This window comes from Muntiacus reevesi, chromosome 1 (assembly GCF_963930625.1).
Source record: "Muntiacus reevesi chromosome 1, mMunRee1.1, whole genome shotgun sequence".
NCBI lineage: Eukaryota > Metazoa > Chordata > Mammalia > Artiodactyla > Cervidae > Muntiacus > Muntiacus reevesi.
The window spans coordinates 53,486,837-53,512,366 of record NC_089249.1 but is presented as its reverse complement, the minus strand read 5'-3'; the positions used below and the strand labels follow the sequence as shown (position 1 = coordinate 53,512,366).

At 49.0% G+C, this 25,530-nt stretch overlaps 1 protein-coding gene across 5 annotated transcripts in view; it reads left to right on the top strand.

Moving 5' to 3' along the window:
- PLA2G6 (phospholipase A2 group VI) overlaps window positions 1-25,530 on the top strand; it is a 56,081-nt gene that overhangs the window by 11,880 nt on the left and 18,671 nt on the right. Inside the window, exons 2-10 of one of the 5 annotated variants that reach the window (XM_065943733.1) lie at window positions 32-65; window positions 166-419; window positions 12,333-12,548; window positions 13,567-13,750; window positions 15,296-15,483; window positions 18,128-18,224; window positions 19,372-19,554; window positions 24,013-24,121; window positions 25,131-25,289. In XM_065943733.1, coding sequence (XP_065799805.1) covers window positions 211-419; window positions 12,333-12,548; window positions 13,567-13,750; window positions 15,296-15,483; window positions 18,128-18,224; window positions 19,372-19,554; window positions 24,013-24,121; window positions 25,131-25,289 — 1,345 coding nt within the window. In that variant the 5' untranslated portion in view covers window positions 32-65; window positions 166-210. Of the gene's footprint in view, window positions 1-31; window positions 420-12,332; window positions 12,549-13,566; window positions 13,751-15,295; window positions 15,484-18,127; window positions 18,225-19,371; window positions 19,555-24,012; window positions 24,122-25,130; window positions 25,290-25,530 lie in introns of those variants that run through there. The other 4 variants (XM_065943734.1, XM_065943732.1, XM_065943735.1 and 1 more) reach the window with 4 other exon arrangements.

Here is a 25,530-nt window from a genome sequence, read left to right as displayed (position 1 = left end):
GTTTCTCTTTCTTTCCCCCTCTTCTCTCCAGGTCCCTCCAGGCCCAGGATCCGGGGACAGCACTGGTGGGGAGCCAGCGGGGCGCCCGTGCGGGGAGCTGCCACGCATGGTGAGGTGGGCATGGCAGAGCGCGCCCGGCTGACCCGAGACTCCGTTTTCTTCCAGACGGAGGGGGAAGGTGGGGGGGCCTCCCCACCGCCCCCCCAGAGGATGCAGTTCTTCGGCCGCCTGGTCAACACCCTCAGCAGTGTCACCAACTTGTTCGTGAACCCATTCCGGGTGAAGGAGGTGGCCGTTGAGGACTACCACTCACGCCGCCGGGTCCGAGAGGAAGGGCAGCTGATTCTGTTCCAGAACTCTCCCAACCGCACGTGGGACTGCATCCTGGTCAACCCCAGGAACCCCCAGAGTGGATTCCGGTGGGTAATGGTCAGTCGCCCCCTCCCCACCCCCACTTTGCTCCCTTGACTCCTCCCAGGTCTCAGCCTGGAGGTCCCCTGACCCACAGCAGCTTCTTCCAGTCGACATCTGAGGGGTCTGTGATGGATGGGGTGGCCGCTCTTAGAAAGGAGGGAGGGACTTCTGGCTTGGATAACATCCGGCCCATCAGGGTCCTGGCAGCAGGGACTGGGGCTGGATGACTGTTTCCTGCCCTGAGACTTGACCCACATGGATGGAGGGAGGGAGGAAGGATGAGGAAGTGGAGAAAGTCACATGGGGAAAGGTCCAGGGAGCACCGGTAGCCCTGGGTCGTTAAGGCATGACTGTCCTTGTAAGGGCTGGTTGGCCGAGGTTTGTTGGGGGGAGCCTGGAAGGGGTGGACACCTGTACTTCTCAGGGTGTGCTGGACCCCCTCCGTGGGCCAGGGGAAAAGGTAGGGAGCCAGGACAGGGCTGAGGGAACCGAGCAGATGCAGAACTGGTTGAGAAAAGGGGAGAGAAAGAGGCCAAGGACCCAGAAGGCAAGGAACTTGGGGGAACTTGGCAGACTGGCATTGCGTTGGGCTGATGCTGATGACCCTTCTTCATTGGTTTCACCTGGCAGGTTGTCTTGTGATCCAGGGAGTGAGCTGGGAGGCGGGAAGTGGAGGTTAGAGGGTGGAATGCTGGAGCTGGGGTCCGAAAGAGTTGCAGAAATGGTGATGCCAAGGCCTGGGAGTGACCGGGAGTGAGGGCTGTGGCGAGGACATGCTGTGCCTGACCCTAGGCTTCTCACTGGGGGTCGTCATTGCGGTGGGGGTAGGGGTGCACCCCACTGCTCCGAACACCCTGCACTTTGTTGTGGAGAGCAGGCTTGGGGTACTACACTTCCTCTTCAAGGGGTCAAGGTTCTGTCTTTTAAGTCTCCTCCTTTCCTTGCTGGAGGGCTTTGAACAATGGCCAAAGTACTTAAATGTGTGGGATGGGGCTGTCAGGGCCCTGCTTCCAGGTGGAGGTGCTCCTATTCTTTAGCTGCAGAGCTCCGGGATGGGGGAGGGGCTTGGGGGTCTTCTGAATCCTCAGGTTTTATTTCCAGAGGCCAGGGAGTCCTGTAGCATCCCTATGGATGGAGAGCTGGATGCTGGCTGGTATAGATGCAACTCTGATAGCATTGCGTTAAATTAGTGTGTGTGAGGCATTGGTCTGACTCTCAGCTCCTTTTACCCTCATGGCCGTCCCCGAGGCAGGGCTGTCACTGACCCCTTCTTACAGAGGAGGAAACACGGCCTGGAGAATTTAAGTAACTTGCTGAAGTCACAAAGCCGCCGGATAGCAGAGCCGGGCTTCAGACCCAGTCATTCTAGCTCGAGGACCCACCTCTTCCTTTTCATCCAGGCAGGCCCCTTCGCAGTAGGATGAGCTGGGGGGTGCAGGGTGCAGCTCCCCCGGGGCCCATGCTGGGCCCCCAGCCTGGCAGATGGTCCAGGCGACGCGCTCTTCTGGGGCGAGCCCTGTGGTGGTCACCTGTAGCACCACTGTGTACATTGTGATAACGTCCACACTTCTCTTCCTGGTACGAGTTAATCATTTGCTGCTGACATTGACCTGTGACATATGGCCCTTGATGAGCCCCGCCAGCCTCCCACTGGTATCTCAGCAGAAGCAGGGCTGCACTTCCCTGGAGTCCTGGGAGGAATTGATCAAAGCACATGTGACACATGACCTTCTCTTCTCAAAAGGGGACTGAGTTTTGTTTTTTTTTTTCTTTCTAATTATTTATTTGACTGCACTGTATCTTAGTTGTGGCATTTGAACTCTTGATTGCTACATATAGGATCTAGTTTCCTGACCAGGGATTGAACCCAGAATCCCTGCATTGGGAACGTGAGGTCTTAGCCACTGGACCACCAGGGGAGAGGGTTGACTTCCCCCTAGGGGTTGGCCCCTGGGGGTTGACTTTTGAGGCCCTCTGTGCTGGGGCTTTGCCTGGACACACAGCCTGGAGTTTACCCATTCACTGTTTATCCAGCCCATAGCCTGTCTCCACTGAGGGCAGGTCTGCGCCCTCTAGGAGCTCAGGCAGTAGCTAGAAAAGGTGGGTTAGGACCCACGTTCGGTGGACTGAATGTCCTAACAGGCTTGTGTGAGACTCATGTTCCCTGCACAGACCTCATCTCGCTGTAATTTCTCTTTACCCTGGTGCTCTCCCCACACTCCTTGGCCCGCAACTCTTGGGCACTTGCTCTGTGAGCCTGTGCTTACCCTTCTCTTCTCCCTTACCACTGTCTGAATTTCTGGCTCGGACCTCCCTTGCACCATCACTGCTCCTGTCTTGACTCTTGGTGACTGTTTTCATTCACAGGATGCCACTCCTCACACCCAGGTCTCTTGGTGTCTGACCTTTTCTGGTCCACATGGCCATTGCCTGAGCCCAGTCATCACCAGTAACAGCAGCTCTTTCATAGATACAAACCCCAAGCATCCCACTTTCCGACCTCTGCCTCCTGACTGTCTCGCTCCTTCCCTCTGGTACTCTGAATGCAAAGTGCCCACCCTGCAGATGGGGCAATGACCCTGCTGCCTTTTCAACATCCCCACCCCTATTGTGAATTTCACTCCAGTTCAGTTCAGTTCAGTTGCCCAGTCGTGTCCAACTCTTTGCAACCCCATGGACTGCAGCACGTCAGGCTTCCCTGTCCATTGCCAACTCCTAGAGTTTACTCAAACTCGTGTCCATTGAGTCAGTGATGCCATCCAACCTGTCATCCTCTGTCATGCCATCCTCTGTTGTCCCCTTCTCCTCCCACCCTCAATCTTTCCCAGCGTCAGGGTATTTTCAAATGAGTCAGTTCTTCACATCAGGTGGCCAAAGTATTGGAGTTTCAGCTTCAGTGTCAGTCCTGCCAATGAACACTCAGGACTGATCTCATTTAGGATGGACTGGTTGGATCTCATTACAGTCCAAGGGACCCTCAAGAGTCTTCTCCAACACCACAGTTCAAAAGTATCAATTCTTGGGCGCTCAGCTTTCTTTATAGTCCAACTCTCACATCCGTACATGACTACTGGAAAAACCATAGCTTTGACTAGACGGACCTTTGTTGGCAAAGTAATGTCTCTACTTTTTAATATGCTGTCTAGGTTGGTCATAACTTTTCTTCCAAGGAGCAAGCATCTTTTAATTTCATGGCTGCAGTCACCATCTGCAGTGATTTTGGAGCCCCCCAAAATAAAGTCTGTCACTATTTCCCCATCTATTTGCCATGATCTTAGTTTTCTGAATGTTGAGCTTTAAGTCAACTTTTTCACTCTCCTTGATCTTAGTTTTCTGAATGTTCAATTTTAAGCCAACTTTATCACTCTCCTATTTCACTTTCATCAACAGGCTCTTTAGTTCTTCTTCGCTTTCTGCTATAAGGTTTGTGTTATCTGCATATCTGAGGTTATTGATATTTCTCCTGGCAGTCTTGATTCCAGTTTGTGCTTCATCCAGCCTAGCGTTTCTCATGATGTACTCTGCATATACGTTAAATAAGCAGGGTGACAATATACAGCCTTGACATGCTCCTTTCCCAATTTGGAACCAGTCTGTTGTTCCATGATCAGTTCTAACTGTTGCTTCCTGACCTGCAAACAAATCTCTCAAGAGGCAGGTCAGGTGGTCTGGTATTCCTATCTCTTTCAGAATTTTCCAGAGTTTGTTGTGGTCCACAGAGTCCAAGGCTTTGGCATAGTCAATAAAGCAGAAGTAGATATTTTTCCAAAACTCTCTTGCTTTTTTGTTGATCCAATGGATGTTTGCAATTTGATCTCTGGTTCCTCTGCCTTTTCTAAAACTGACTTGAGCATCTGGAAGTTCACAGTTCACATACTGTTGAAGCCTGGCTTGGAGATTTTTGAGCATTACTTTACTAGTGTGTGAGATGAGTGCAATTGTGCGGTAGTTTGAGCATTCTTTGGCATTGCCTTTCTTTGGGATTGGAATGAAAACTGACCTTTTCCAGTCCTGTGGCCACTGCTGAGTTTTCCAAATTTCACTCCTTACCTAGTGTAAACTCCACAGCACATCACTGTCTTCACACACTTGCATACACTCTGCTTTCCTGTTGTCCTATCTGTTCATCATGTTTACTTGGCAAAACCCCAACACAAGTTAATTCCAATTCTCCACCATGGCTGGAGGAACACCCCTCCACACTGACCGCTCTCACTTTCAGGTCTCAGGATGGATGGGCTGGATGCGAGCCTGTGCATTTGGCAAGCCCACATGTAGGGACTTTCCTAGTGGTCCAGTGGTTAAGAATCTGCCTTGCATTGCAGAGGACACCGGTTCCATCCCTGGTCAGGATGCCATGAGATCACTAAGCCCCCATGCCACGACTAAGACCTAGTGCCTCGAAATTAATAAAGAATCTCTCCGGTTCTCTTGGAAGGCACGTCTGGTCCTCCCTCCTCCACCTCCCTCCTCCACCTCCAGTCCCTCCTGTCCGTGCTCACTCTCCACTGAGGACCTGGCTTCTGTCTCACTGAGAAAGCAGAAACCAGGGGAAGAGAAGAAGAGCTCCCTCCACCCCGTCAACCCCAACCTGTACCCACATCCAGGCCCTTCCCCGTTGTGACTCGAGACACACCAGCCGTGCGTCTGACCGAGGCCCTTCCCGCCTCCAGGTCATCGTCCCCTCTCATCCACGTCAGGACATCAGTTTACCAGTTCTTTCCTCTCTCTCCCACATAATTCCCTCCTCTTCACTAGATATTTCCTATTGCTGTACAAATAAGCTTTAAAAAAAATCTCCTTAACTCCACTTTCCCCCTCAGGCACAGCCTGCATTCAGGCAGTTTTCCTCTGTTTGACATATTTCACCATCATTTCCTCTCCTCCTGTTTGTTCTCTTTGTTTTTTTATTTTCTGGGTTTTTTTTTTTTTTAAGTCTAGTTGATTTGCAGTTTCAGGTTTATGACATAGTGGTTCAATATATTTATAGACTATAATCCATTTAAAGTTATTACAAAACAGTGACTTTATTTGCCTGTGCTGTATAATATATCCTTGTTGCCATCTGTTTTATACGTAATTATTTTTTTGATACTTATTTATTTGGCCACACTAGGTCTTAGTTGCAGCATGGGGGCTGAGTTGCCCCGTTGCATGTGGGATCTTAGTTCCCCAACCAGGGATGAAACCTGTGTCCACTCCATTGCAAGACAGATTCTTAACCACTGGACCACTGTGGAAGTCCCTAAATGTAGTTATTTGTATCCCTTAATCCCCTTCCCCTATTTTGCCCCTCCTCTCTTCATGCTCCCCATTGGTAACCCATAGTTTGTTCTCTGCATCTGTAAATCTGTTTCTGTTTTGATACATACATTCGTTTTATTTTTTAGATTCCATAGATAAGTGATAACATCTTGTATTTGTCTTTCTCTGTCTGACTTATCTCACTAAGCATAATACTTTATAGGTCCACCCTTGTTGCAGATGGCAGGATTTCATTCTTTTTTTGTGGTTGAGTAGTATTCCATTGTTCCTCTGTTGATGCACATGTAGGTTTCTTCCATATCTTGGCGGTTGTAAATAATGCTTCCGTGAGCATTGGTGCACATGTATCTCTCTGAATTAGTGCTTTCATTTTTTTTTGGATATATACCCAGGAGTGATGGTTACTGAGGTATTTGTGACAAATCACACCACCCTTGTCAAGAAGGAGAACACTCTAGCACCCTGGAAGGCCCGCTTCCCCCCCACAAGGTGATCATTAATCTGACTTTTGTAATTGCTTTTGTGTCTGGCTACTTTGACCAGCATTTGTCTGGAGGTTTGTGTTTTGCACACTGCTGTGTCAGTCATTTTCAGTGCGGTGGAATCCCATTGTATAACTACAGCCTAACTTTATGTATGACCAACCTAGATAGCATATTAAAAAGCAGAGACATTACTTTGCCAACAAAGGTCCGTCTGGTCAAGGCTATGGTTTTTCCAGTGGTCATGTGTAGATGTGAGAGTTGGACTGTGAAGAAAGCTGAGTGCCGAAAAATTGATGCTTTTGAACTGTGGTGTTGGAAAAGACTCTTGAGAGTCCCTTGGACTGCAAGGAGATCCAACCAGTCCATCTTGAAGGAGATAAGTCCTGGGTGTTCATTGGAAGGACTGATGCTGAAGCTGAAACTTCAATACTTTGACCACCTCATGTGAAGAGTTGACTCATTGGAAAAGACCCTGATTCTGGGAGGGATTGGGGGTAGGAGAAGAAGGGTATGACAGAGGATGAGATGGCTGGATGGCATCACCGACTCGATGGACATGAGTTTGAGTAAACTCCGGGAGTTTGTGATGGACAGGGAGGCCTGGTGTGCTGCGATTCATGGGGTCGCAAAGAGCCGGACACGACTGAGCGACTGAATGGAACTAACTGAACTTTATGTATTTGTTGGTGTTATCAGATATTTGGGTTGTCTCTGGTTTTGGTGCATACATGCCTGTATTTCTGCTGGGTATCTATCCAGGAATGGAATTGGTGGGTCGATGCAGTACATATTCTCAACGTCCATGAATAATGCCCATCGCATATCCTACCAGCAGTAAGTAAGATTTCCTGTTACATCACATCCTCTGATCCATTGGATCTGTACTAGTACGTAATTATGGTTTAATTTGCCTTTTATTGATGACATGTGCAGTTGAGCCCCTTCGATCGGGCAACTACCTGCTCAGTTGTCTTGAGCATTTAAAACATAAAGTTCTTTTCCTTACAGCATTTTGGCAGGGGTATTTTGTATGTCTGTATCTCAAGATTGTGTGGATTCTTTACCACTTGTGTGGATTAAGTGGTAAAGTATCTGCCTACCAATACAGGAGATGCAGGAGGTGTGAGTTCGATCCTTGGGCTGGAAAGATTCCCTGAAGAAGGAAATGGCAACCCACTCCAGTATTCTTGTCTGGGAAATCCCATGGACACAGGAGCCTGGTGGGCTACAATCCATGGGGTCATAAGATTCGGATGTGTCTTAGTGACTAAGCAAGAGGATGAGCATGATTCCACATACACACCCTAGAAAAATTACTAGAGCTAATCTATGAATTTAGTAAAGTTGCAGGATTCAAAAGTAATACCCAGATACACACCTTTGTTGGTTCCGTGTGTGGTTCTGTTGCATCGTGAATGTTCCTTTTTATTCCCAGCTTTCTGAGAGCTTTCATTTTAATCATACAGCCTGTACTCTTATGAATCTGAATTTTTTCACTTAGCATAGTGCTTTTGCAATTCATGATTGAATGTTTTCTTATTATTCCATTTTACCCATCTCTATTAGCTTGGAAATCTATACTCTATTATTATCTTTTAATGATATCTTTTGGGAGGTAGTTCTCCATGGGCCTTTTGTGTTTTTGTACATCTTACAAGCAGAGACTGACTGCCTTTGTTCCACACTATCTTTACAAGGATGTTTGTCTCGTGAATAGCCATGGAAGATAGAGGCAGGGTCTTTTTCTAGAGCAAAGAGTAGGTTTGCTTACTCTTCTGTGTAATCAAGATAATATTTTCCTCCAGAGCAAAGCTTAGACAGATGTTCTCATTGATGATTTTTAACAGATTCAAGTTCCCTGCTCTCAGGTTTTCTCTCTTCTTAGGCAACATGAGCAGGTGTCACCTGACCCTCTTAATGTCACCCTCTGGGAAATGGGTCCCAGAGAATTGGCGCAAATGGTGATCCTCTGGCACAAATGCTACTGCTGTGAGTAATAAGTTGCCCTTTGTCTTTCATCCAGGAATCTTGTGTCTTCTGCCAGCATCCATGAAACTGTGTCAGACAGACTTGTTAGTTTGCAACTAGGGTAAAATCTGAAACCCTTCACAGTTCTTGATAGAACCCTAGAGATTGTAACATACATCCTTGACCTTCAGTTCAGTTCAGTTCAGTTCAGTTCAGTTGCTCAGTCGTGTCCGACTCTTTGCGACCCCATGGATTGCAGCATGGCAATCCTCCCTGTCCATCACCAACTCCCGGAGTTTGCTCAAACTCATGTCCATTGAGTCAGTGATGCCATCCAACCATCTCATCCTCTGTCATCCCCTTCTCCTCTCACCTTCAACCTTTCCCAGCATCAGTGTCTTTTCAAAGGAGTCAGCTCTTCGCATCAGGTGACCAAAGTATTGGAGCTTCAGTTTCAACATCAGTCCTTCCAATGAACACCCAGGACTGATTTCCTTTAGGATGGACTGGTTGGATCTCCTTGCAGTCCAAGGGACTCTCAAGAGTCTTCTCCAACAGCACAGTTCAAAAGCATCAATTCTTGTGCATTCAGCTTTCTTTATAGTCCAACTCTCATATCCATACATGACCACTGAAAAAACCATAGCCTTGACTAGACGGACCTTTGTTGGCAAAGTAATGTCTCTGCTTTTTAATATGCTGTCTAGGTTAGTCATAACTTTTCTTCCAAGGAGTAAGCGTCTTTTAATTTCAAGGCTGCAGTCACTATCTGCAGTGATTCTGGAGCCCCCCAAAATATAGTCTGCCACTGTTTCCACTGTTTCTCCATCTATTTGCCATGAAGTGATGGGACTGGATGCCATGATCTTTGTTTTCTGAATGTTGAGCTTTAAGCCAACTTTTTCATTCTCCTCTTTCACTTTCATCAAGAGGCTCTTTAGTTCTTTTTCACTTTCTGCCATAAGGGTCATCTGCATATCTGAGGTTACTGATATTTCTCCCAGCCATCTTGATTCCAGCTTGTGCTTCATCCAGTCCAGTGTTTCTCATGATGTACTCTGCATATAAGTTAAATAAAAAGGGTGACAATATACAGCCTTGACATACTCCTTTTCCTATTTGGCAGTCTGTTTTTCCACGTCCAGTTCTAACTGTTGCTTCCTGACCTGCATACAAATTTCTCAAGAGGCAGGTCAAATGGTCTGATATTCCCCTCTCTTTCATAATTTTCCAGTTTATTGTAATCCACACAGTCAAAGGCTTTGCCATAGTCAATAAAGCAGAAATAGATGTTTTTCTTTTGCTTTTTTGATGATCCTTGACCTTACAGAACTATAATTGGTACTTTGACAGCTTCCAGAACAATAAAGGGGTCTTATAACCCTTTAACTCCATTTATCGCCCTCAAGACTTCTATGCCATCTATTCTTTTTATAGTATTTTAATTTAAATCCAATAAGACATTACACTGTCAGTATTTATTTAGATTCACTCCTATATTTACCATTTTTATGGTGCTTAATTTTTTTTTCCTGCCTCTTTGACCACCCACCTAGGGTCAAGATCCTTCTACCTGAAGAGAATCCATTTATATTTCCTTTTGTTTGGGTCCACTAATGAAACAATCAGCCTGTTTCCTTTTCTCTCTCTTTTTATCCTTTGTTTGATGAAATATTTTAATTTCAAATTCATACTTGAAATTTTTTTCTGGATGTGAAATTCTTAATGCCATTTATTTTCTTTTATTTCTTTAGGATGTCATCTCATTATCTCTGACTTCCATTGTTGAGCTTGTTGTTGAGCTTCATTGTTGAGTCTGATGCTTGCCTTCTGAAGACAACTTTTTTCCTCTTTTCCTTTTTTAATGTTTTCTCTTTGCATTTTGTTTTTAGCAGCTGTAATGTGGCACATGTGTCAATTATTGCCACATTACAATATGCTGACCAATATATGTTACTCTCTGTTATTGCTATGCAACAGACTCCTCCAAAACTTAGTGGCTTAATAGTATGTTATTTAGCCCACAGATCTGTGAGTTGAGCACACCTTAGTGGGAAAGACTCAGTTTGATTCTATTGGGTTGGCCAAAAAGTACGTTTGAACCCAAATGAACTTTTTGGCCAACTCAATACATGGTATTATCTGGGGTGACTTGACTTCATGATCCAGTTCTAAGATGACTGACAACTGGCAAGTTGGTGCTGGCTGTTGACTGGGTTGGGAAGATCCCCTGGAGAAGGAAATGGCAACCCACTCCAGTACTCTTGCCTGGAGAATCCCATGGACAGAGGAGCCTGGCGGGCTACAGTCCATGGGGTCGCAAAGAGTCGGACACGACTGAGCGACTTCACTGTACTGTACTGTATTGTTGACTGGGAGTTCATTCAGGGTTAAGGTTTCAGGGCCAAGAGTCATCCCCTTAGGTGCTTCAGCTTCCCTGCAGTGTGATGGTTGAGTTCCAAGAAAAAAGAGATAGAGGCTTCCAGTCTCTTAAAGCCTTGATCCAGAAACTAGGACACCATAACTTCCACCATACTGTCTTGGTAAAACAGTTACAAAGCCAGATTAAAGGGTAAAAAGTGAAAGAAAGTTGCTCAGTTGTGTCTGACTTTTTGCAGTCCCATGTACTATAGCCCACCAGCTTCCTCTGTCCATGGAATTCCCCAGGCAAGAATACTGGAGTGGGTAACCATTCCCTTCTCCAGAAGATCTTCCTGACCCAGGGATCAAAACTGGGTCTCCTGCATTGCAGGCAGATCCTTTACCATCTGAGCCACCAGGGAAGATTAAAGAATAAAGTCATATAAATTACCACTGCTCAGTGGCCCAGTGGGAGGAGTGTAAGTGTGGATTTGGTGAGGGGGGTAGATTAGTAATTTAGGATATAGGATATTTGATATCCTATATATATAGGATATTTAACATTGATGAAATAATGCCTTCCATCAGTTTTGGAAAGTTCATAGTCATTAACTCTTCAAGTATGGTTTCTGTACAGTTCTCTTTCTTTTTTAAAAAATTAATTAACTAATTTTGGTTTTGGTTGCCCTGGGTCTCGCTGTATGCAGGCTTTCTGTCATTGCAGAGGGTGGGTGCTACCCTATAGTTGTGGTGAGTGGGCTTCTCACTGTGGTGGCTTCTCTTGTTGTGAGGCGTAGGTTCTAGTCACGGGCTCCAGTAGTTGCAGCACAGAGGCTCAGTAGTTGCAGCTCATGGGCTCTAGAGCACAGGTTCAGTAATTGTGGCACATAGGCTTAGTCGCTCCGAAGCGGGTAGAATCTTCTCAGACCAGGGATTGAACCCATGTCCCCTGCACTGACAGGCAGATTCTTATCCACTGTAGCACCAGAAAAGTCCTATGTAATTCTTATTCTATTCCATTTCTGTGGCTCCACCTATATGTGTGCTAGATCTTTTCATTATATATTCTATGTGCTTTGTCACTCAGTCATGTCCGACTTTGTGGCCCCACAGACTGCAGCCTGCCAGGCTCCTCTGGTCATGGGGATTTGTGTCTTTTATCTATTTTCCTGTATTTTCCAAGATTCTATCTCTCCTTGCTTTATTGTACTTACTCTCTTCTGACCTATCTTCCTTTTCACTAATTTTCTATTCAGCATTGTCCAATCTGCTACTCTGCCTAGCCATTGAGCTCTTAATTTTGACTATTGTATTTGTCAGTTCTTCAGTTTCCACTTGGTTGGTTCTTGTTTTTAATAGTTTAAGGTGATTTGCCAAAATTGTCTATTTTGTCCTCTTGAATATTATCACAGTTATTTTAACGTCTGTGTCAGATAGCTTCAGTGTTTGCAGCCCCACCCCCACCCCTACTTAGAGATCTGTTTCTGTTGTATATTGTTTCTGTTGGTTTTCTTTCATATTTTCTTATCTCCGCCTGGTGAGTTTTGATTACATGCTGGGCCATGGATATGCAGCAGTGCTTGTGGAAATACATGTGATGTTATTTTTTAAAAAAGAAAGAAAAGACAGGAAATCTTTTCAGATAAAAAGGAAGCACCACCTCCATGTAAGGGTGTGTGTGGGAGGAAGGAGAGTCCAGCTGGATCAGGTCAGTCCACACCTGGAAGCAGGCAGGGACCTGTTTGAGGGGGTGCAAGTCTTCGGATTCTATCAAGGGCACGGGCTGAGGGCCTCTCCTGGCTGATTTTCATGTCTTCCTCCTCTGCCCTGGCTCCTCAGACTCTTCCAGCTGGAGATAGAGGCCGACGCCCTGGTGAACTTCCAGCAGTATTCTTCCCAGTTGCCACCCTTCTACGAGAGCTCCACGCACATCCTGCAAGCTGAGGTCCTGCAGCAGCTGACCGACCTCATCCGCAGCCACCCCAGCTGGTCGGTGGCCCACCTGGCGGTGGAGTTGGGCATCCGAGAGTGCTTCCATCACAGCCGCATCATCAGGTGGGCGGGGCACCTGACCACGTGGGGTGGGAGGGCAGGACCCTGGAGACACTGGGCATGGGGATGGGGAGTTCTCAGTCCTGCCTCAGCTCCCCTCCACAACATCAGAGGTGGCCCAGAACGTGTGACTTGAAAAGTGGGCAGCACTGCCTCTGGGTTGGCGTGGAGGAGTGCTGACTGAATTAAGAGAGAGAGCACTGTAATGTTTCTGGAGTGGATACCAGGTACCAGATCCCTGGTCGCTGTTTTCGACACACCGTGAACTTGAATCCTCTCGACATGCCCATGAGGTAGTGTCATGCCAGTGAGAGGTTATGTGTCTCGTAAGGTCACTCAGCTGACAAGGCTCCAGTTCCTTGGTGTCACCTTCCAAAGGCCTGGTTGCCCTTCTAAAGCTGCAGCACTTTCATTGGTACATCCGTTCGGTCAACGCATATGTCAGTGGATAGCCCTGGTGAGGGCCCTGCGCCGACCAGAGGGTTCCAGCTCACCATCCTGCCCTGAAGTGGCAGGATGTTTTCCGCCTCAGACAGCTTGCTTCTGCTCCCAGACCCAAAGTTCAAAACCCTTCACTGTCCTTGACAGCTTAGCAGCCTGTTCCCAGACATCATGGTGTTTCATCTCACAGTAGTTCTATCTGTTTCCTAGGGCAGGCCTGGCAGGTTTTATTTTTTATAGTTTTGCAGAGAAGGTGATTGAAGCCTAAAAAAAGCTTAAGTGAATTGCCCAAGGTTGGTGAGATTTTTGCCTTCTGCGATTCTTTCTACGCCACCGCACTGCCCATTTCAGGCCGAGGTGGCCTTCAGGCACGTCCCTCACACAGGTGTGCACAGTGAACTAAAAATGGAGGAGACGAATGACATCAGATACAGTAACACGGTGACTCAGCCCTGGGTTTGAACCAGACGGCTGGAGCAGAGCACGCAGGCTTGTGGACTCCTCGCCCACCTCCCTCGAGCGTGTCCTTGGCTTTCTCAGTGCCACGCCCCTCACCCCCCCAGCCCTCCCTCTCCTACAGCTGCGCAAATAACAAGGAGAATGAGGAGGGCTGCACGCCGCTGCACCTGGCCTGCCGCAAGGGCGACACCGAGATCCTGGTGGAGCTTGTGCAGTACTGCCACGCCCACATGGACGTCACCGACAACAGCGGAGAGACCGCCTTCCACTACGCGGTCCAGAGTGACAATTCCCAGGTGCTGCAGGTGAGCAGGCGTGGGGGCAGGGCAACTGGTGCTGGCCACATCTTACTGTGCCCACGGCTGTCTTTGGGGCCCTGGGCTCAGGTGTCACTGCCCCCACCTTGATTCTAGAGGCCCGAGCTCCTCCATGGTGGGTCTACCCCCCATCCCACTCTTTCCTCTGCAAGCGTGTCATGGAGACACATCCTTGACCCCTTTGGTCCAATGACCCAGGGAAAGTCCTCCAGCCCTGCAAACTGAGCTCAAAGTCCAGACCCGCCTATCAGTTTAATTCAGTTTATCCCAAACACCCGCCATAGGCCTGACCCCTGGACTGGGTGAATGCATTTCAGCTCCTGCCTCAAGGTGCCCATGGTCCAGTAGGACCTGGGGCTTAACTTTTTACAGGAACTCAAGCAAACAAAGCTCCATTGGGCTGCTGTGGCATTTGTGCCAGAGAGACTCCTTCTGTTAAAGTTTTGATTAGCTGGGCAGAAAAATAAAAAATAAAAGTTGTGGGCGAGTAGATCAAGTGACGAAAAAGCTACCTTCTATATCAGATAGAAGAGACAGAATACTGGGCTGTATTTTATTGCCTAGAATTAGAAGATTCTTCCAAAGGTTATATCCTTCTCTCTGCTCTTGGCATTAGAATGGAACCACATTATTCCAGAAAATGTGGATTCCTGTCTTATGAATAGTGCTCAGAGGGAAGGGAATTCTGCACCCACTGTTGAACTTCACCCTTACTGAGACCCCACTGTGGGCCCAGCACAGTGCCACATGGAGCCTGGCTCCAAGCAGAGGGTGGGACACACTCTTATCAATACCTGTCCTTTATCGCTGGTCTTATATCTGGCCCTGTAGTCTAATTAATTCTCTGTGGATAGGGGCTCTTGTCCTCTCCTCACCAAGGAGACTGACGTTCAGTGAAGTTAAGAAATGTGCCCAGGGAGGCTCACAGAACTGTGAGCAGCATAACTGCCCTTGAGTCAGGCCTGGATGCCAGCATCTCAGCTTCCCTGCTGGGTCCCCAACCTGTTCTCAGACCCAGCCAATCACAAGGGTCCACAGGGGTCATAATTAACCTCAGGGAGACAACTTTCAGCCACAACCAAGGAAATAAAAGCCTTGCAGTTGTCTTATGAATACTGGTATCTTGTTTTGTTTTCTTTTAGTTAAATCATACCTACACAGAGCAAAACGATATTCAGGCAGATTAGAAGGATATGCAGTGAAAAGCGAGTCTTCCTACCACCCAAACCCCCAGTACCCATCCCAGATACAACCTGCTTTTATGTTTCCTGATTGAGAAATTTTTCATGCACACCATAGGCAGGCCAGACCAATGCCCCAGCCAACACTGGCACAGCCGGCTTCTTCCTGCCCCTGGAGCCTCCTTTCTCTGTTGCTTCTCTTAAAGTTCTTGGCTGGGTTCTCACTGAGTCCAGCTTCCCTTCCCCTGAAACCCCAGAGAGGGACGGCCACGGTGGTGGGTGTTAGGGGAGGGACAGGTCGGGGGCCTCATTGTGTCTGGCTCTCCTGCCCACCCCACGATCTTGCCATCAGCTCCTGGGGAAGAACGCGTCGGGCGGCCTGAACCAAGTGAACAAGCAGGGGCTGACCCCGCTGCACCTGGCCTGCCAGCTGGGGAAGCAGGAGATGGTCCGCGTGCTGCTGCTGTGCAACGCTCGCTGCAACATCATGGGACCCGGCGGCTACCCCATCCACACGGCCATGAAGTTCTCCCAGAAGGGGTGAGACCCCGCCCTGCCCTGCACGGTCCGCTGGGCCTCTTGTCTGCAGAGCCAGTCCTTCCACTCAGGCAAACTGTGGCCCCCTCATTAGTTGCGCGTCAGATCCTAGTGCCCAGAGCTGCCCTGGCACAAAGGAAGTATGAATATCTGATAAACGGGGAGTGGTGGTGGTGTGTGAATCTCAGTCCACCAACTCCACCATGCAGGAAGGAACTGGACTTTCAAAGTTGTTCAGTGATGCACCTAAATTTCTGAACAGGAACCTCCCTCTACCAAACTGGAGAAAAACAATTTTAAACTTTTAAGAGGGTTCCCGTTTCCTGCTTCCCCAGGTGGTGCCCAGTGCAGGAGGCCCCCCTTCCCTGACCTGGATCGTCTTTTTATCCAAGCCCTTCAGTCTGATCTGCACAGCACCTTCATGGCTGTAGGGGTCTATGGCCTTTGCGCCCAGCTGGAAGCCTAGGAATGTTTGGTATAGTGGCCCCAGGTCTCATCCACCTCATGTGTCCTTCCTTCCTGGCTGGTGGCACGGTTGAGATGCAGGTGCCAGGCCCTTGTCTTGGGCAGCTCTGGACCACTCTTTTTTTTTTTTTTTAATAGAACTTAGCTGTTTTATTTATTTATGATTGTGCCATGTGGCTTGTGGAATCTTAGTTCCCCAACCAGAGATTGAACCTGCACCCCTTGCACTGAAAGCATGGAGTCTTAGCTGCCAGGGGAGTCCCTAGACTATTCATTCGTTCCCTTCTCCCCAGCCCTAGAAAGCCCTGTCTCAAGAAAATTCTCCATTATTGGGGTGTGTGAGTCTTAGCTGCCAGGGGAGTAGACTATTCATTCGTTCCCTTCTCCCCAGCCCTAGAAAGCCCTGTCTCAACAAAATTCTCCATTATTGGGGTGTGTGTGTGTGTGTGTGTGTGTGTGTGTGTGTGTGTGTGTGGTGGATGTGGGGGGCTGGGGTAAAAGAGATGACTGTTTCAAAATCTTACCCAGCAGGTACAGTATCTAGAATAAATGAACGAGTGAATGAGTCAGATGGTCCCTCAGTCCTGGGCACTGTGCTAAGCACTGGCCTTACAGAGATGGATGAGAAAAAGCCAGGGGGACACAGAAGTCACACAGTACCTTCCAGTACCTTCCATCTACTTCAGTGCTAGATAAACATTGAGAAAGAACAGGGAGAGGCCCCCCTTGGGTGGAGGGCAGGCACTCTAACCCTCCTTCAGAGTCTTCCTTCCTCTGGGGTTTGCACCCATCTTGCTGGCCTCTGAAGGGCCTTGCTGTCCCCTCGAAGGTCTGCTCCAAGCTCAGCAAACCCTCCTTTCCTTGATTCTCAACTTGCACAGCCAAGACAAACTAGAACTTTCAGAAAGACCTGACCAAATGGTTGGAGACAATCCTAACACCCTCCCCCCGCCCCTTAGTCACCAGGTTACCAAGTTGCTGATCCAAGTGGACACATGTGATGGGTGATGCTCTCGCATACCCAAGGGCTGGCACGGTAGCCCCTCTCTGGCTTGACTTTAGCCGCCCTACTGGCCCCAGGAACCCGCTTGTTCTAGGTTACTTCCAAGATACTGTCCAGGTTGCTCCCTCCTCCAACACCTGCAGCCACATCCCAGGCCTCCCGTGTGGATCGTTGCACATAAGACAACACCAGTTGTCTCATCCCTCAGTGTGCCCTGCACGCAGGCACACACCTCTCAGGACCCCCAGGGGGCACATCCCTCTGCCACCACACGGCAGCCCCAGCAGTTGCACTCTGAGAATCACAAGTGTTAGGGTTACTGGGACTGATTCCATCCCAGCCCTAATCTGGAGGCCCCTCTGCTGTTGGCGTCAGCTCAGCTGAGCTTCATAGAGAGCTGGGTCTGTGAAGCTCCAGTTTCACTTCGCCTAACGTCTTCAAGGTTCCTTAGTGTCATCGCAGGTGTCAAATGCCCCTCCTTTTTAAAGCAGAGTAGTCCTCCGTTGTATTCCTCTATCCCACATTCCGCTTAGCCATTCGTCTGTCCTTGGGGTCTTAGGCTGTTTCCACCTTTTGGCCATTGGGAATAGTGCTGCAGTCAGCAGTGGCATACAATACCTATTGAAGCCCCTGTTTTCATTTCTTCTGCTGATCAGTCTAGGAGTGGAAAGCTGTACTCTTAACCACCCTGCCTATCGCCTCCTACAGGATACAGTCCCTGTTTGAAACACCAGGGAGGCAGGGGAGGATGGAGGGCGGCCATGTGCCAGGCCCAGGACCAGGTGCTGGAATATCTTTTATCCTTTAATCCTCCTTTATTCCTCAGCATATCCTGTTAGGACAGTTCCCATGTTGCAGACAGGTTGGGCCACTTTCCAGAGGTCACCAGCAGGAAGCTGGGACTTAACCTCAAGCCTGTCTAATGCTGCAGCCAGCACCAATGAGAGAGATCATTGCTGACTGAAGTCATCAAGGAAGGCTTCCTGGAAGAGGGGGCTGGAGCTGTGCCTTGAGGGACTCAGGATACCATTGAAATGCCACGACATGCATGCTGGTTGGTTTTGTTGCAACTCTGTTTGCAGGAGCCTTCCCTCACAAGTTGATGAAATGATGACCTCTTTCAACATCAGGTCGCCCCCGCCAGCCTTCTTCATTCCCACATGCCTTCTCTCTCCCCAGGTGTGCTGAAATGATTGTTGGCATGGACAGCAGCCAGATTCATAGCAAAGACCCTCGCTATGGAGCCAGCCCCCTCCACTGGGCCAAGAATGCAGAGGTAGGTAGTGTCTAAGGATGAGCTGGGTGGGCAGGATTGAGGGTCCTAGAGCCCTTGATTCCTTAGCTGCCAACAGGAAGGAGGTTCCTGAGAGGCCTCTGAGGATGACACTCAGGGGATTGATCTCGCAGTGGGCCCGCCAGGCAGGTAAGCCTAAGGAGAGATGACAGCCTGGCCTTGCTCGGCGAGTGTCCCCTCCGTGGTTTCCTCATGTGTGAACTGGGAGTCCATGGCTTACCTTTGGAGGTATCGTGAAGTCAGCAAAGCAGTGCATGAGATTTCTTCATAAATTGTCAAGTACCTTGCAAATCGAAGATGGTGAATGGTGGTGGTGATGGTGGTGGCTCTAACTTCTTCAGAGAGCCTGGCTGAGCATCTCCTCTGAGGCCTGTCCCTGAGCCAGACTCTGACCCCCTGGGAGGATGGAGGCCTCTGATCTCTCATCTCCAGGAAGCATAGCCCAGCAGCGCACTGGGTGCCCTCAAAGGTCATGGCCTGCTTGTAAATGTGACGGGCCAGGAGGGAGGAGCCTGCCAGCCACTGTGGGCCCCTTCATGCCAGGAGCTAGACACCAAGTCAGGCCCTCCTAAAGGACTTTTGTTCACTCTGTGAGGTGGGAACTCGCATCCCCATTTTCACAGCAGAGGAAACTGAGGTGCAGAGGGGAGCAGTGGCCTTTCCCAGCTCAGACAGTGGGGACGAAGAAAGGCTGAGCTTTGGGCTCAGGTCTGTCGGGTTCCAAAGCCCAGGCCCCCCAGGACTGTTGGTGAGCAGGGGTGCGTGTTGCCAAGGCGCAGAGAGGGGGTCCTACCTCTGCAGGGTCACGGGCAGGGTCATAGGGAGTGGGGCCGTTCTGGGGCAGGGACCAGAGGAAGCGTTGCAAGGAAGGACAGGGTCCTGTGAACTCCAGGAAAGGACCCAGAAGCCCCTGGCAAGTCACCACGTCTTCAGCATTTTGTCCCCTAGTTCCTGAGGGGTGTGGAAGGCAAGGTCTGGGGCCATCTGCCGCCCGGGCTCTTCCTGCTGCTGGAGCTTTCCAGAGGCCCAAGGCCTGAGGAAGTGACTGTGCCCAGGTGCCATCAGGTGCCACAGGCCACAGCCACTCTGGCCGCCCAGCTGACTGGGGCTGGGACTCTTGTCTCCATAGATGGCCCGCCTGCTGCTGAAACGGGGTTGCGATGTGAATGGCACCAGCTCCGCGGGGAACACAGCCCTGCACGTGGCCGTCATGCGCAACCGCTTCGACTGTGTCATGGTGCTGCTGACCCACGGGGCCAACGCCGACGCCCGAGGCGAACACGGCAACACCCCGCTGCACCTGGCCATGTCGGTGAGCCCCAGGTTGGCTGCCCATGCGACAGGGGTCAGTCCCCCTCTGAGTCCAGAATAAAAACCCCTTCCTCTGCACTCCAGGACCTCTCATTCCCATGCCTCCATGTGACATCTGGACACTGTGAGAGGGGAAAATACAGCTCTGGCTCCTGACTGTGACCCTGGGCAACTCACATCACCTCTGCCAGACTTGACTTCCTCATGTGGAGGATGGAGGTGTCGGTAACCCGCTTGGCAGAGGTGTTGAGTGGATTCAGTGGTAGACACCCTGTAACTCTACGAGGGATGTCTAAGCGGCACATGTAAGCCCCAGCACAGAGTGAGCATCCCTAGGATGTTCGTTCTCATCCCAGCATCATCAGGGCAAACTTCATCTGCATGTTACTCTTATCTCCCTGGAACGCTCCAAGCTTCTGGAAGGCAGGCCTGCTTACACATCTTCGTGGCCCATGGCAGGCACTGGTCACCTTTGTTGGTTTATCATAGAGCGCAGTTTCTGCCCTTAAAGCGCCTGCAGTCTGGTTAGAAAACTACAGCATGAACATATTAAATGCCAGGGAGGGAGTGTTATTTGTTACAGATATGTGTGTGTGTGTGTGTGTGTGTAATTGTAGCCGTAATTCATAAACCATAGATACCCATAATTCTGTTCAACTTGTCTTAGAGTCATAAACTAGGAAATCTCTCTGGGACTCTAAAAGAAGTAGATTTAGGACAAATTCAAAGACATCCTGTTTTATACCAAAGGTCATAATTGTAGAGGGGATGTTGCCCAAGAGACTGAAACTGTAAATAGAACTGTGAACATTTTTAGAACTGAATGGGCCCTTTGAATTATGTAGTTGAACAGTTCTCAAACTTTTTGGTCTGTCTGATCCTTTTATACTCTTAAAAACTATTGAGAATCTCATATACTTTGTTTATTTGAATTTTATCTATCCATATTGACCATATTAAAAATGACAAGTGAGGGATTTTCAAGATACTTATGAATTCATTTAAAAATAACAGTGATTAGGACTTCCCTGGTGGTCCAGTAGCTAAGACTGTGCTCCCAAAGCAGGTTTGACCCTTGGTCAAGGAACTAGATCCCACATGCCACAACCAAAGATTCTGTATGCTGCAACAAAGATCAAAGATCCCTCATGCCACAACTAAGACCTGGTGCAGCCAAAGAAAAGAAAGAAAAATAATTTTTTTTAATTAAAAAAAACAAGAATGATTTGCCAAGCCCATGCTATTGTAAGTAACATATTTATGGAAAATCAACTTTATTTTCCAAAACAGAAAATAATAGAAACCAGTTGGCATTGTTTCATATTTTCGTGAATCGTTTTAATGCCTGGCTTCAGAGAAGGCCTGGATTTTCCTGTCTTCTGCTGCATTTATTCTGTTGTAGTATGTTGTTGTATATGTTAAAAATATGAAGAAATCTAGCCTCACATAGATGTGTATATAGTTGGAAAATACAGGTTAACTGTACCTTTTCAGATAATTGTGGATATTCTTTGTTGTTGTTCAGTCCCTAAGTCATGTCTGATTCTTTGTGACCCCATGTACTGCAACACACCAGGCTTCCCTGTCCTTCACTATCTCCCAGAGTTTGCTCAGATTCATGGTCTGCACCAAACTTGACAAGGGGTAGTTTCTGATAAGTTGAGTGCAGTGGACACTCTGAAGCCATCTCCTTGGACTTTTCACACTTTGTTACAGTCAAATCTATTGGCATCTCTTGCACTTTGCATGGATCTTTTAACCTATGTACGATTCTGTGTCATCTTTGGAAAATACTAGTTCGCTGAGTATGCCCAGCTTCCAAATGTTGACTCATTTCATTTTACAGTCTCAACACCCCCACATTTGTAAATATCACCATGATTTCATTAGAACAGTTTCTAAATTTGGGGAAACCATCGAAGCCCATCATGGTGTGTATCAGTTTTCTAGAATTCCAGTTTTTGTTTGAAAGCTTGAGTTTTATCACTGGCACAAAATACTGCCAGCTGTTTTTCTTGAAGTGACAACTCACTGCATTCATTTTTGAGAAAATGTCTCCTAGGTACCCAAAGCTGAACAATTATAGTCTGCCTAACATTCGTTTCTCAAGTGAAAACAGTGTTTCGTGAAAAACAGCTCACGACTCAGAGAGTCACGTGGGAATTTTCCTGAGACAACCATCATACTTGGTTATGCCACAGACATGCTGTGTGCACACTCTCTATTTTATGACACTGAAAACACCAGTGTGGAAATGTAGTAAGATTAACATTTCTTAGTGCTTCATCAAGAGACTGGCTTTTTTTTTTTTTTTTTTTGGCCACACCTTGCAGCACGTGGGATCTTAGTTCCCTAACCAGGGATTGAACCTGTGTCCCCTGAATTGGGAGTGCAGAGTCTTAACAATGGACCACCAGGGAAGTCTCCTGAAGCTGGCTTTTTAATGAATGAATTTACTTTTTGCTTGAGCACGTGGCAGAGAAGAAAACCATGACAACAGTTAAGTCTGTGGACACTGCTTTGCTTCATTCTTAAGGCGCCAGGAGTTTTATCTATAGTTGTTTTTACACCATGGGTACAAAAGTCAGCCATGGGACTTCCCTGGTGGTCCACTGGCTAAGACTCCTGAGTTCCCAATAGAGGGGACCTGGGGTTTGATCCCTGGTCAAGGAACTAGATCCCACATGCTGCAAATAATAGTCTGCGTGTTGTTGTTGTTTAGTTGCTAAATTGTGTCTGACTCTTTTGCGACCCCATGGACTGTAGCCCACCAGGCTCCTTTGTCCTTGGGATTTCTCAGGGGAGAACACTGGAGTGGATTGCCCTTTCCTTCTCTGGGGGATCTTCCAAGTCTAGGGATTGAACTCACGTCTCTTGCATTAGCAGGTGGATTCTTAGCTGAGCCACCTGGGAAGCCTAAGAGTTTGCTTGTCACAACTGAAAAATCTCCCTTGCCACAACTAAGCCAAAAAGAAAACAAACAATTATATAAAAATCAGCCACTGCATAAAAGCAAACAGCATCTTGATATTTTTATGAAACAATTCTAAGCTCTGGAACCCTCTAAAGGGTCTCCATATTCATGGGGTCCACAGTTCCTACTTTGAGAAGTGCTGACATAGGCCACTGCTTCCATACTTGCATCACCTGCATTCCATCTGCGCAGTTTCTGGCAGATTCACGAACCACTTTTACAATTATGTACTTAATCATTGCTTTAAGTTGGTTTGCTTTTGCTGCTGCTGCTTAGTCACTTGGAAAGAAAGTGAAGTGAAGTCCCTCAGTCGTGTCCGACTCTTTGCGACCCCATGGACTGTAGCCTACCAGGCTCCTTGGCCCATGGGATTTTCCAGACAAGAGTACTGGGGTGGGTTGCCGTTTCCTTCTCCAGGGGATCTTCCTGACCCAGGGATCGAACCTGGGTCTCCCACATTGTAGGCAGATGCTTTACCACTGAGTTACCAGAGAAGCCCTGGCTTGCTTTCAAACTTACTTAAACCGACACTTATTGGAGAAGGAAATGACAACCCACTCCAGTATTCTTGCCTGGAGAATCCCAGGGATGGAGGAGCCTGGTGGGCTGCTGTCTATGGGGTCGCACAGAGTCAGACACGACTGAAGCGACTTAGCAGCAGCAGCACCAAACCGATACTTGAAGGATCGGTGCTATTACCACCATAGGTGGTAAACCAGGGCCGCAAATAAAAGGTGACCAAAGAAGGAATACATAACTAATAGTTAAAACATACACATTTACCTGTGTCCATATACCTTCTAATGGGGTGTGAACAGCCACTTGGAAAACAGCATTCTAGACACATCTCTTCATGTTTTAGGCAAGGGAATCCACCCCAAGAGAGAGACGTAAGCCCAGTGCTCAGGTCTCCTGGCAGCCGGCCTGTTGGTGTGTCCTGGGAACTGTGCCCAGCCAGCCCCGCTGCCCCTCCTCCTGACGTTCACTGCACATGCTCTGGGGAGGGGGCTGCCATCAGGGAAGACATGTGCTCGGTTTCCTCCTGACTCAGCCAGCCCCCCTGGACTCAATGGGGGGGCCTTTCCTTGATCATGCTTTCCTGCTGCTCTTGCAAGCAATCAGCAGTGACCCTTCAGTGTTCCCGTGTCCCTGGGGACACAAGTCATAGATGCATTGCTTCCTTTGAGAAGGAGCTGGCAGGCTGGGGGAGGGGGGTGTCATTCCAGGTTCTACCTGGGTTCTTAGAACCTCACCTATGGGGATACTCATAAGCCTATTTGTCGGGGCAATGGCCTTCCAACTGTAGACTTTGCAATATGGGATTGACTGCGAGTGGAGGTCAGAAGGGTTTCAGTGTCTCTTCCCATCCTGGTGAAAGGCCCCCCAAGGTGATGGGTTGTGGGGTGAAGAGGCTAAGGTCCTTTCTCTCCACGTGTCACTGAGCTGTTGTCTACTCCCACCCCCCCTCACTCCATCCCCCAACAGAAAGACAACATAGAGATGATCAAGGCCCTCATCGTGTTTGGTGCAGAGGTGGACACCCCGAATGACTTTGGAGAAACCCCTGCGTTCATAGCCTCCAAGATCAGCAAACGTACGTGCTCTGCACTCTGGGACCAGAGTTCGAGGGGTGTGGGAGGTTGCAGGGAGGAGGGAGTCCTAGCCATTAGGTGCCCGCATCCTGTCTACCCCCACCCCCAACTGTTCCCTGCAGGGAGCACCTAGGAGCACCTGGGAGGCCCCGAGGGGAAGCTTCCGGTTCCCAAGGACAGGGGCCCTGACCACTAGATTGAGGCCCTAGGGGGCTTGCCGAGTCAGTGTCCTCTGCCCTGTGACCCCCATGCCACCTCAGGGTGCCAAGACTTGGAGTGGGAGTGGGGAAGGCAGTGAGGGCAGCCTTCCTCCCTACTCTTGGAGAATTCACTGATGGAATCGCTTGTAAGAACAGCCTCGGGCTGGTGCATTGCTGTGTGACACGTGTGCCCGCCCCCCCCCCCCCCCCCGCTTGTACACAGGCATGTGCATGACGCGTGTGCCCCCCTTGCACACTGGCATGGTGTATGCACTGCGTGCTCACTCAGTGAGCCTTGGCTTCTGGGCTGGAAAGAGCAGATCCTCCTTACCAGCCGCCTGGAGCCCTCTGGAAGGTTCCAGGGAGCTGTGGAGGTTGCTGTGGGTGATACTTCATAGTGTGTGCCAGCGAGCGTGCATACATGCGCATGTGCGTTTTCAGTGATCCCATCCGTAGGTGGGAGTAGATACCCACTGGCTGTTCATCCCTATTGAGCTCTAAAAGCCTTGAGAATTGCTCAACATGGAGGTGGGAGTCCTGCTTTCTTGACTGGCGTAGAAGGGAAAGAGGGGGTTCCTCAAACACCAACCTTCTCATCCATGTTCCAAGTTCGAGACCCCAGAAGCTGCTTTGGGTGTAACAGACTAGAGTCCACATGCTGTGTCAGGGTGGGGTGGGCTCTAGGGCACCGCCAAGGTGCCACCCCCAGGTGGCCTGGGATAGGGGACCAGGTGCAGAAAGGTGGGACCTCTCATTTGCGTCCGGTTGGTTTCTGATCCTGTGCGATCTCCCCCTCCCCACACATGACAAGTCGTCACCAGGAAGGCGCTCCTCACTCTGCTGAGAACTGTGGGGGCCGACTACCGCTTCCCACTCACGCAAGGGTTCTCGATGGAGCAGTGCTCCGCGGCAGCTCCCTCCTTCTCCGTGGAAAGATCTCATCCCCCACCGATCAGCTTAAACAACCTAGGTAGGCCTGACCCCTCCCATGCCCCCTCCTCTCCACCTGGTTCCCAGGTCCCTGGGTCAGGCAATCCCAAGAGAAAGAAACAGCGCTCAGGGAAGAGGTTGTTAAAGGAAGCAAGGGGCAATGGGCAGCGTTTGTCAGCCTCGGGGGGCAGCCAGCAACGCATAGAGTCCGGAGGCTGGTGGGGTCCCTGGCTAATGGCCTGTGGTCCTTTTCCTCTGACAGGGTTCCTTGGACACCTATA